Here is a 13,144-nt window from a genome sequence, read left to right as displayed (position 1 = left end):
CCAAGTCAGTGGTCAGATTCACCTACTACTACATGATGTTAGCTAAGTCATCTCACTTCTTCAGGCCTCATCTACCTTTATTTTTAAATCAGGGGATTGGCTCTCTAAGGATTCATTAATTTTTACATTCTATAGTTCCCACTGAATGACAGTACATTTGCATAATTCTTTAGTTACAACCTTAAACTCATGTTTTCATTGCAAGCCTAGAAAGCATTACTGTCAGGCTGCCTCATTCCAGCAGATCTCAGCAAAAGCTGCCTGTCAGGGAGCTGTGGTATCTCAAAACTTCTTTTATGGAATACAAATGCCTTAGCACTCTGAAACTTAATCCAGGTGACACCCAAGGTCACTTTAAGTTACTAATTTTCATCCCAAGGGCCTCCCACTCACTACAATGAGAAAATCTGACACAGAGAGAAATATGAAACTTCTTTTATCCTTTTATAACTTGATAGAGGAAAAAGTGCCTCCAAAGTAAGACCATGATAAAATGCAAAATATTTCTATATGGCAAGTATGAGCTAAATGGGAATCACTAATGATTTAAAAAAATACTGCTCTCTAAAATAAATACATGCAAAAATAATACACTTGTGGGCTATGTAAGGCATTTTTCTTTATTATTTTTCGGTTTATCTTAGTAATGCCAGAAAAATAACAGCCATTATTTTCACTTTAAATGCAAACCAAATACTGCTGCACACAGAGTACAAAGATTACCTATGAACATGGTTAGGTACAAAGGCCATATTAGATGTATAGACCACACTTTGTTCTTACATTAAAGTAAGACCAACAGAGCAATTTTTTTTTGACAATGATTTTAGTAAATAACTGTGCTACTAAACAAAGGCAAATACACATATATACACAAACACGTCTCAACTAAAATTATACATGTCACTTTGACAAATTCTCTGGTGGTTTCACCAGATATTTGTACCCCCAAAGTTCCCTGCCCTAATCCCACCCCCAAATGCTGACTTGATCTGAAGAAAAAAATTAGAGATGGTCTTAATTAAAGGCACATTTGGCAGCTACTGAAAGTGGCATGCATCTGGCACAGGTGCGCTCTCCCTAAGCCACACCACATGTACCTTCCATCTGTTATGTATCTTGTTTCTTTGAGTGGTAGTCCAATGTGACCCACCGTTAGCTAACTTGCTTTATAATTCTGCAGCAATTGGCTACTTAATGCACTATTTTCATTAAAGGCAAAAGGGAAATTTGCTCACAGTCGACAGAAAATGCACTTTACGGTGTCAAAAATGGAAAATAAGGCATGGAATTTACTAAACAAGTTAACAAGTGCTTTTGTTGTTTAGATTTATAATACAGACTTCATGCATAAGAAGAGCTCAAAAAATATTTCATTGGCTCATGTATAAAGGATTATGAAATAATTTTATAAGTTAGTAATGAGATGTTTCAAAGAAAAATATTGAATAAAATCATCATGTTCCCTTATAAATAATTTTACTGCATAATTCTTTCTGCCAAACCAGTATTTACCTTGTGATGTTTATTTACTGGTAAAGATTAATGTGGAATACAACAGGACCTATACTTGTGTAGTCATACAACATATGTTAAAAGAATAAGTAAACCTGTTCACAGCAGCAGAATACCATGAAGTAAATGGTTAAATTGTTTCTAAATCTGAAGGAACAAAAAAGGTTTTCCTCAATATGTACAATACTAATTGGGACACTCCTCCATTTATTTTGCTGAGCCACTTAAAAGTCTGAATTTGTCATATTAAAAGACAATGAAGTGCAAGATTAAAGTAAGCTAAACTTGAGAATTAAAATCATGACCATAAATACCAACTAATTTTTGGTTTACATAAGGTAATTTTTGATTTATGGAGGGGGAAAAAAAAACTTTAAGAATTTAGAATCATAGCCTCCAGCTGACATAGTAATTGTTCACTGGACTGTTGTTGATTGTAGTATTAGTGTGGTATGCTCTTTGTTAAATTCAGATCCGTTAAAGCATCCTTGAGTTGTTAGAGAATAGTAACCTACTGAACATAACTTGATGCCCAACAACCTTTAAATAAGTAAAATCTCAGTGTTTGTATACTTCCTGATAATATATAGTCTTAAAATACATTTGGAGGACTGGGAAGAGTAAATAACCTCAGTTTTTCAATAAATTTAGAAACACATATTTCTTATCTGTTCCTGTTTTACAAAGTGCGTAGATGGGAAAAGCTTCTCTTTATTTATATTATCAGCCCACTAAGTAAAGTCAGCCTTGAAATATTTTCATTTCTAAAAGAAGTGTTCCACATTTTAAAATGTGGTTAACAAAAAGTCATGCTGCATTTACCCCCCTGTAATGTCCAGGATTCAAAAGCAGAATTTTGTAATGATGCATTTATCTCCTCTGGCATTTCTGGTCCCTCATTAAGTATATTTTTGTTACAAGGATAAATTTGTCAACTAGTTAATGTTTCACACTGAGAAGAAGGTGAGGGTACCGTTTTCTCACCTCCACCTAAGGGCATCTAAGTGGAATTTTTCTTATCGATTACCACTGCAGAAAATATTTTTACCCAAATGTCACAGTTCAGAATAAAAATATCCTCTACCCACAATGCATATAAAGCTGTTGCACAGTGAAGTGGTCTCCTAGAACCATGGGGTAGAAGAATAGTTCCCTTTGGAAGAAATAAGATTAAAACTCCAGATTTGAATTTTTCCTCCTTATAGATTGAAAAGGGGTCATCACCTTATTGAAGGCTAACACATTAGCCAAAGACATACTGAGTGGGGTCCAGTGTGACTTTTATCAGGTTCTCATTTGAAATGGGCCTGGGGCAATTAAAAAGAGAAGTAATCTATGAGACATAAAAAGGGAAATCCTAGGGACAACGAGGCTGGCGCGGTAAAAAGTCCTGGGAGATTCTGGACTGTGTATCATGATTAGCCGTAGCAGCACTAGTAAGTTGGCTTAGATAAATACTGTTGAGTGGATGGTCTTATGGACACTTTGCATCCAAGAAGGGATATGAAATTAATTTTTTAGGACACTTTTCAAAGAAGAAATATTTTATAAAGAGAAAAATGGCTACCATCATAGGAATGGTATAGATATTGAACAAAAAGGATTCAACTCTAATAAATAAGAAAATATGACAGGATAGATTGCTTAATGATGGTGCAGTTAACATACCTTCTGGTCTTAAAGGACTACATCTGTACTATCATGATGTATATTTTACGCTTTAATAAATATAGGAAATTATTAAAGTACTAAGTTCCCACCATGTTGCAGCACTCCTAAAAATGTCTCTAATGGTGTGGTGAACAGAATTGTGGAAATGTTTCATTATTCAGAGGATACATGCAGACGCTGATGAACCACATAACTCTAAGGATGGAATACTGCACATTTCACAGACATTATAGTGGAGATTAATAAAATGTTTTCTCTTCAACAAGGTGCATGCATTTCAGTCACAGTATTTGTTAGACTCAGAAGAACAGTACATACACTTTATGAATAATCCATATTATGATAGTAATGATGCAGGTAGATGTTCTATTATGAATAGATTTGATAAAGCAGAAAACCTCAAGCAAGGTAGAATGTTCCATATAAACCTTAACTGTATACATGTTGCTTAGGAACTTAAAACTTACTTACAAAGTTCTGCTTAAAAGGTACCCATCCTATTCTAACCAAATATCTTTCTATATGCCAAACTGTGACTTTAGATCATTCTTTAGGATTAAGACATATATCCAGAACTAGAAACCAAGGCGTACCACAATACGTGCTTTTATGTTTAGTGTTTTTGTGTGTTTTTCAACTAAAAGAAATAAGAATCAACCATTTTCTTCATATAATAATTTAATATATGCCAGCCAAACAAAGTATTTGTATCTTTATTCAATTAAATTAAAACAGACCTGCCAGGTATATTATATAACATTCACTATATACATATGATTTAGGCAATGCAAGATAATTCTAGATATGCTGATTACTCAACTATTAGTAAAACATGAACGGTGTCAGTGATGCCCAGCAAGTGCTCCTTTTCACATTGGGTGCCTGCATTTCCATGGTATGGTTAGAGGGATAGGTATGAGCCATGACATGGATTACCAGTAAACTTTTGTGGGAGAAGGAGGGAAAATGACAATCTAGCATAGATTAACAGTCTCCTAAATGTAAATAGAATACTTGACAGTTGTTTTTTTTTTAAAGTTCTTCTGTCATGTTAATGACACAAAACTTCTCTTTTTTGAAGGCAACACCACCACATTTTGTTTGGGTGTGCGGGGACAGGTGAGGGGGAATGCTCTTAAAATTGATATAATTATTCCTAAAACAACAACAACAACAAAAAAGTACCTCTTTGGTGAAGCCTCGGTACCCATTCAGTTCACTGTAATAATCTGTAAACAGGACTGTAGTACAGTGCCGGACCTTGATTTCAACAAGGTCAGGTACCACAGCCTTTCCTCACAGTCCTTTGAGTGATTTTTAAGAAAATATTCTAAAGTAGAAGAGTAAAGCAAAGGAAAACAAAGGAAGATATTAAGATCCCTGTTTAAGTTTTTTTTAAAAGTGCATAATTTGAATTACAAAAACTGTCATCAGGTGGGCCTGCTGGACACCAGACTATGTTTTCCATCCCTTTTATGATAAAGATCACTTCACAAAAAGAGGACTCCAGCCTATTGGCCAGAAAAAGTCCCTTTACTTGATTTTCAGGTGCAATCAGTTGTCCAATTCCTCTAGGTCAGTCTTTCCATATTCTAAACTGGAATACCATTTCCACTTTATAATTACATCTAGGTTAAAATTCACTGTCTTATACTGCATCTTGAAGAAAAGTCGTTAGTGTTTGGAGTTCTCATTTTAACTCCTCAGTGCTGGCACATTCAGTGCATCCATTGCCAGCAATGGATTTGGGGCTAGGAAAATATACATCCCAGTATAGAGGAACTCAGGAAGAATGGGCATTCTCCAACAGTGGTGGTCCATCTCTGTGCATGGATGGGTGTGTGTGCTCCCTTTTGTAAGTTTTTGGAGGGAGTTTAGGGATGTGTTGAGAAGTGCTTTGTCGTGGAGGAACAGGCGGCCCAGCAATGGAATGAAGGTCCACTTCTTGTGTCAAGGGTGGTGATGGCAGATGCCTTCTTGTGCCGTGAGGAGAAGGTGTTTGAGGATGAGGTGGTGTAAAGGGGGAGGGGCTATTGGGGAAGAAGGCATTGCCATGGTCACTTTTTTTGCCCAAAGGGGGAGGTTGCAGATGTAGTGGTGAGCTTGAGAAAACATCAGGTGTCCTCACAGGTTCTCGTGGTGGTAATAAGGGAGGGCTTTCAGGAGGATCTGATATAGAGGTCCGGTCTGATATTGAATATCGTGGTGAATAGGCTTTTGATGTGGGTTGCCTAGGAGGAATGGCTGGGGGGCTGTCCAAATGCTTAGACATAATCTAACAAATGAAAAAAAGAATAAAATACACATTTATTAATAAATTTATGAAGTACCATGACTATATTAAGAATTAAGTTGGGGTTTTCAAACATGCTATTGGAAGGATGCTAAATGTGGAACAGGTAATTTTGCCATATGTTTTCTTTTTAATTAAAATTTTTGGGGGGGCAACAGGGCCTTGCTCTGTTGCCCAAACTGGAGTGCAGTGGTGTAATCATGGCTCACTGTAGCCTTGACCTCCCGGGCTCACGTGATCCCCCCACCTCAGCATCCCAAGAAGCAAGAACCACTGGCATGCACCACCATGCCCAGCTACTTTTTTTCATTTTTTGTAGGTTCACGGTCTTGCTATGTTGCCAAGGCTGGCATATGTTTTATATGGGAGGTTCTGCCAATACATAGAAAAAAAATTTTTTTGCCAAAGTTTTTACTTTAATGTTTTCCTCACAATTTTTTTGTTTGCTACTGCTTGCTTAGCTTGTCACTCAATCTAAGAACGTTTCTAATTTAGCATAAATTACCTATTTTATAATTTTAACTATATGAACATTCATGAAGTTCTACAAAGAATGTCTTGACTTATCCTGGTGCTCTGTTCTCTGGACAGCTTAAGAACTAATGAATTAAGTTGACAGCTGGCCAAAAAGAAAAAAATTTAAATAAGTAGAAATAATAGCTATTTTGAGCCTTTAGAGTATCTTCCAAACCCAGAATTTTCATGAAAACTCTATTTAAAAGTATGTCAGATTTACTATTAAGGGCTCAGATAAATAACTTTTAGCACATGCCAAGATACAGTTTGACTTATAATGTGCCTTCATACATAGCTTCAGGATTTTCTCTCTGTATGTTTTAAAGAACTGCTTGAAACCAAACTCTTCTTACTTTATAGATTAAAGCTTTTGTTTTTTTCCCGAAAATAACCATAGCCTTAGGTTTACAATGGTTTTGAAAGCATGCCAAAAAATTACCTTCAGAAGAACATAAATAAACATTACTGCATGCTAAATCCATACGTAATCCTTGTTTAAACAATTAAGCCCATATACTCTGAAATGTTAACTTATCCCAGTGAGAACTAAACTAGACATAAGCAGTTTATAATGTAACTGTAATGATTCCAATTTCTACATAACAAGGTTTCCTACTTTACCTTAGATGGTGAAGATTCTGCTGGGGCAGATTCTGGTCGTCTTCGTGGAGGAACAGGAGGAGGGACAGGCATTTCATCAGTGCCTTTGGTTAAACTTATAGATGATACGGAAGCAGATCCTGTAGGATATTAAATTTTTAAGAAAAAGTTCACAGGAATTTTATTTCATTTATTTATCTTGAAAAGGCTTAGCTGGAAACTGCTTATAATTAAAAGTAATGTATAGAAGTACCAAAAGCAGTTCAATAAACCAATACCCAATAGTATTTCATTTATTAAAGCAAACTGCCATAAAAGCATGCAGACATTTTTTAGCAGAATATTTAGAGAAAAGTTGCCTAAGATACTGTTATTTTGCCTGAACAAAGTAACATTCCCTATTATTGGAATTTTTAATTGGGTCTGATTCTCAGATGTCTAGGAGACAGTGAGCTACTGAAAATCTTTGGAATGGTAATTTTTAGACTCTATAATGGGTTCACTTTTTTCTTTGACTTTATTAGAATTTACAGAAATTCCCCACCTTACTGGATAGTCCCTGGGAGTAGAGATCCTGCTTTAACCACTCTCTCTAATGTCTCTCCCTAGCATTTCTCTCAAAGGATGCAAGGGGAAGAATCATAGTGTCTAGGTGAGGGGGCTCTCATTTTGTTTAGTTATAGGCTCTCCTTTGCCTGTAAGCAAAAAGAGGCTCATTATACTTTAAATCTAAACATTTTACCGGCGATGGGCACTATTCAAGACAACTGAGGCAGCCCTGACAATGAAAACAGAAATTACACTAAAAATCTAGTGAACCTAAGTTGGTGAACTGGCACAAAAAAGGTAAGTAAAGCTACTAATTGGAACCTCTCTTACAGACATTTATGGTAACAAGAACGTAAGGTAGGCATATAAATAATTATACTTTGGAAAACAACACTTATGTTGGTTGTTAGTTTATACACACTATAAAAAAAGACATGAAAAAAATACTTAAACCATCATTCAAAATTATACTTGGCAGTTTTTTTCCCTTTAAGCATTAAGCTTTTTGTCAATTATATGTTATAACAATATAGATCTTAAAAAGAGTACTTTGTGTACTGATACTATTAAAATGATCAACATTTTGATCACCTACCTTTTTCCTTGAGAATATACAGTTAATTCAGCTTGTAACTAGTATTTTCCATTGTACACATTTTGAAATTACTTGTATGAAAGGACAGTAAAAAATATTAATTGGCTTAAAATAATTAATATAATGAAATTTAGTGAATTGTTTACCTTAAAATGGAGCTTTATTTTGTTTATCAGTATTTTGGCTATACTTTGAATAATTACAATTATAAGAAAGTTATTCTAAAGTCAAGTTGTCTATAATCTATCCTGCCATCAAGCTAAGTATATTTTGTGATTTAGAAACTGCATGTAGCTGCCAGCATTCCCATATGCGCATGCATGCTCTTCTTTTTTTTTTTTTCAAAGCTGAGCATTAAAATATATTTAGAACTCTACAGTTGGAAAAAAGAAATGGTTAAATGTGGAAGCCACTTATTTAATATGTTCTTTTAAGGCAGAAACAAGGTTTTGTAAAAAGCATGAAAAATCCATAAATTTAAGCAAATCATTTATGATCAAAAGATAGCACAAGTGAAGGCCTCACTTCTAGGTCGTTGCAAGCAAGGTACCAATGCTGCCAGACCCAAGAAGAGTTTTAGCAGGAAAGGTTATACTTCGTTTGATTTTTAAAGCCAAAGCAAGAATTATGAGTCTTAAACCAAATATACTAACTTGGGCCATAGGGCAGTGTAACTTGGATAAAGACGGTATCATTGCCTGTGAAAGGAAACAAGAAAAAGTAGATTTTTTTCTTTCGTTGATATATTCAACTTATCTGCAAAAATTTGTATTTATGATGAAAATGTTATTGTCATTCTAGTTTTAAAGAATGCTGTAACCGTTTATAGTAAAATCTCATTACTACTTACTTTTGAGAAGAAAAAACTGGTATCATATTGGGAATTTAAAAGGTTCCTTCTAGATTTACTTTATCTCATAATAATTAAATGAAAAACATTCATGAAAACACAAATATCCTATATTACTGAAAGACTTTTTAAAATGTAGAAACCCAATTCAAGCAAAAAGTTCAGCTGGATGTATATAAATATGCTATTTACTAAAGATTATTTTGAAAATTCAAACTTGTAAAACAAGTAAATTTATTGTACATAAATAGAAAAATAAAAGAGTTACTAATTACATGTCTTTCAAAAATGTTCTTGGGGTGTATGTTCTCATCACAAAATAACTAGCACTCTGGATATTTAAATAAGCTCAAAAGTGATACAGGGTTTTTCCTTTTATAGTCATAAACATTTTTTTTTTTTTAAAGTCAACATTTGGTGCTAGGACTCATTTTACATAGGAAACTCTGATAAATTTAAATTTAGAAAGTCTAATTTCAACAATATTATTTTAAGAAAAAAAATTTAAAATCAAAAGCAAAAGCCCCAAGAGCATTAAAGTAGGAAAACTGAGACAAAAGGCTAAATAATCAATACTGTTGTTTCTAAATCAATATAATTGTTTTATATGATGCTGTCTCATATTAACAACACATGGAACAGATAACATTATAATATCCAAGAGACTAAAATAATACTAGACTGAGCTGATTTAATTCATATATATTTTTTTACACTCTAAGCAATCTCTCACATAATTTGGAATGTTAATTTTATTCAAGAACATTTGGTCAGAAGGAAGATAATCTCACATTCCAGGTTTGGCTGTCATGACTTCTGTTAACTTGTTTATATAGATACAGTAGTCTTATTTTCTAGGCAGCCCTCATTTCAAGTAATCTGTCCCATTATCTATTTTCCATATGTATTTATTTGGAACCTATGATTCCTAAGTGTAGCAATCCAGCTAATTCTAATATTACCTTTCAGAAGATTAAAATTCATTTTTATATTCTGAAATTACATGAAGCTGTTGCTCTGCCAATGATTTTCTTTTCTATTAGTCACCTATAATTGAAGATTGCCTGGTTGTAAAAGGAAGCCAGAGATCTGACGTAATAGAGATTAAAGAAGTATCTAGCTTTGTTGTTTACCTACTTATATATGTCCCACTTTTCTTGGAAAAAAAATAAATATGTCTCCTGGAGATAGCCCTCAAGAACATGATAGTACATTTAATATTAAGAATAGTAATAAAATTAAAGCACAAAGCTCATGACTGTTACAACTGCAGTTATTCTGAAAGAATAATTATACATATGCATGCACACTTGTGTACACAGATGTAAACTTGGCTTTGAGTATATTTATACATAGCAGAGGCTTTTTTAGACTCATGCGTTTGGTAAATTTGGGGCACCAGTTGCTTCGTCTTACTGCCTGGAAAATGCTACAAAAATTCTTTCAGAAATCTACACGCTCTAATCAAGAAATATATGCTAGAAATTCTTGTCAGTTAGATACTGAACAAATTTACTAATAATGAGTTAGGAATGAAATCTAATTAATTTTTAAAACAGTATTAATTTATTAAGCATAATCCCATATGACAGACAAATGGTCCTCAATCTTGGCTGTACATTAGAATCCTATGGGAAGTTTTTTAAAAATACTGATGCCCAGGTACCAATGCCAGTTTAGTGTGGGCTGGGCCTACATATTTTTTTATAAGCTCCTCAACAGACTAAACTACACAGTCAGGGTTGAAACCACTCTGAAAGATACTCCCCAGTTTATATAGGAGTCATTCTTGATAGAAACAAGCATTTTCCTATAGAAAAAAAATATATAAATGATAGATAACTTCTTAAACTTATAAAAGCCTGGTAAACACAAATGTATTTGAGATTAGAAACTCATCACCTACACCAGTCTTCCAGGAGGAAAAGCCTTGTATATCAGCTTAACATGCTTGTAATACAATCTTTTTGTTGGCAAAGAGTCCCCCTAAGGGATGGAGATACAGAGACCTCTGACTCCCTTTTACAACCAGGGAGTCTTCAAACAGGAAGGTAACAAGAGCCTTTCATCATTCTCTCTTCTGTACTATAGCAGTAGAAACAACTAGTGAGCTGGTGGTCTTTTCTCATTTTCCCAGCAACTGTTGTCATCACCTCAAAGCTGGACCTGACCAGGGAAAGGTGTGGAACAGGGATTTGAATGTATATGTGGCAGCACTGAGTAGGTGGCCACTTCTCTGCCCTGTCTTTACCACAAAGCTTTCCATGACCACTCTTGCCCATTCTGAGGTCATCTTTCGATAAGCTTCTCCAGTATTTATTCATCACTTTTTTAGAATTTAACTATGAATCTCTTTGCACTATGAATATTTTTAATCTCTCAGTAAGACTGCAAGCTTTCCCAATGAAGACATGTAAGTGCTTAGCAAGGAGTAAAACATGCAGGAGACACTGGCTGCAAGAATTAATTATAGGTTAAAAGGAATTATTTTGGGAAAAAACTGTAAGAGTAAAAAAAGAACAGTATTATAACTGATAAATTCTACTCCAACTTTGCCTTTTAAAAAACTTTTAAACAATGGAACTTTGTACTGCTTTGTATTGAGTGAAGTATGTTGGGATGACATACAACTGCAGTCAAGGCAGTTCTTTTCTGTCAGGCCCTGAGGGAAACAAGAAAGTAGGTATTCACTGGTGGCTAAACAGTGGGTAGCAAGTTGGAGGCTCTGGGTGATCTTCTGACACTCGCAGATCTGTTAGGTAAAAGTGAAGACAAAAGCATGTGGAGGAGACCTTTAATACACAAAGGCAACTGAGAAGTTTTAAGGAAGGGATTAATATAGCACATGGTTATTTTCAGTTTTTACCAAAGGCAAAGGGAGCAGTAATAGGGTTTTCCTTTATCACAGATGAAGAGAAATCGAGAAAACCCTCAAGTCTAAGATTACAAAGCCTAACTCCTGAAACAATGTTTTCTCCACCTGTCCAGCTGTTTAATACTGTTAATTTAATACTATTGTAACTACTTATAACAAAGCAGGATCCAGAGCACTGCATTCTAGAATGATTTCTTCTTCCCTGTTGAGTCATTTAAAGATTCAGCACTAGTAGGATAACTTAATGTGCTTATCTCCTGTTTTTCCACCTCTTTCATTTTTAGCTACTTAAAGAAAAGTAGAATTTGCAATTGATGACTTTTATGTGGTTTCAATAACACATTTATTTGAGAATCCTTAATGACACAGACCTACAGCTGTCTGCTCTAGGGGAAAAAAATTCCTGCAAAAAGTTAAATGGGTCAGAATAAATGATTTTAAATCAGATGTACTGAAAAGGTACTGGTTTCATTTCATTACTTAATTTAGGGGTTTGGCAAGTTGGGGAGAATGGGAATTTTTTAATTTGGTGTCTATGTGAACTTATCAAAAATACCTGACAGCTTATTATTTGTGTCACATGACTCCATGGCCAGGCACAGTGGCTCATCTGTAATCCAGCACTTTGGAAGGCTATGGCAGGAGGTTTATTTGAGGCAAGAAGTTTGAGATCAGCCTGGGCAACAGAGCAAGACCCCATCTCTACCAAAAATTTTATAAATTAAGGAAAAAAAAAAAGACTCAGTCATCTTCAGTCACCAAATAATGCCAAGTCACAGTATTCTCAAGACAAATACACTTTGAGACAGGGTCTCACTGTTACCCAGGCTAGAATACAGTGGCATGATCACAGTTCATTGCAATCTCAAACTTCTGGGCTCAAGCAGTCCTCCCACTTCAGCCTCCCAAATAGCTGTGACTACAGGTGCACACAACCACTCCCGGCTGATTTTTTTATTTTTTAGGAGAGATGGGGTCTCGCTATATTGCCCAGGCTGGTCTCAAACTCCTGGCTTCAAGGGATTTTCCTACTTAGGCCTTCTAAAGTGTTGAGATTACAGGCATGAGCCACCATGCCCAGCCCAAATACAGTTTAGATGGCACAAAGACTACTGAGTAACTACAAATGTATATATACTACAAGAAGAAACCAGTGGGATTCTGGACCAAATTTCAAAATAATATACTACCAAAGAATTATTTTAAGTATATTTTTAGTTACATTTCTTCCAACTGAGAGAATCTTAAAAATTGAATTTGACCCCCAGGAGGCACAAAAAAAGTATTTTATCTGAAATCAGAAAGCGAATTAGCAGACTGGAATGATAAACCAAAAATTCTAACTTTGAGGTTAGTGCTTCTCAACTTCCTCCCCCATAATAATGTCATGCTGCCTCCAGTATTAGATTCTATTACGTCCTAGGGGGGAACTTGATTAGCACATCGAGCTAAGACAGCCAACGGTAAGAGCATGTAGAAATGGTCATGAAAGAGTTAAAGGTGACTGGATTCAAGTTGTGATTCAATAATGAACAAATGAGAAAAGATTCTTAGAAGAGCTTTAAAGTTTCACATGAAATTAATTAGAAAATTAACGGTGATCTAGATTGAAAAGGTAGCCTTTCAAAAGACCAAATAAAGGTAAGTTGTACAGTTTGGCAACCACTAGCCACATGTGAT

The 13,144-nt window shown here is 34.9% G+C and overlaps 2 protein-coding genes across 2 annotated transcripts in view; one reads left to right on the top strand and one right to left on the bottom strand.

Moving 5' to 3' along the window:
* The window catches only part of ARHGEF33 (Rho guanine nucleotide exchange factor 33), a 127,119-nt gene that overhangs the window by 91,231 nt on the left and 22,744 nt on the right, over positions 1 to 13,144 (top strand). The window lies entirely within an intron of this gene.
* The window catches only part of SOS1 (SOS Ras/Rac guanine nucleotide exchange factor 1), a gene marked incomplete at its 5' end in the record, with an annotated part of 81,750 nt that continues 69,205 nt past the window's right edge, over positions 600 to 13,144 (bottom strand). Inside the window, 3 exons of the mRNA XM_017515298.2 lie at positions 600 to 5,461; positions 6,617 to 6,735; positions 8,393 to 8,437. Of these exons, the coding sequence (XP_017370787.2) occupies positions 4,970 to 5,461; positions 6,617 to 6,735; positions 8,393 to 8,437 (656 nt within the window). The remainder of the gene's footprint in view (positions 5,462 to 6,616; positions 6,736 to 8,392; positions 8,438 to 13,144) is intronic.

The sequence above is a fragment of the Cebus imitator genome, unplaced genomic scaffold (assembly GCF_001604975.1).
Source record: "Cebus imitator isolate Cc_AM_T3 unplaced genomic scaffold, Cebus_imitator-1.0 Scaffold547, whole genome shotgun sequence".
NCBI classification, from domain to species: Eukaryota; Metazoa; Chordata; class Mammalia; order Primates; family Cebidae; genus Cebus; species Cebus imitator.
The sequence above is the reverse complement of the archived record's forward strand: the minus strand, read 5'-3'. Positions and strand labels throughout refer to the sequence as shown.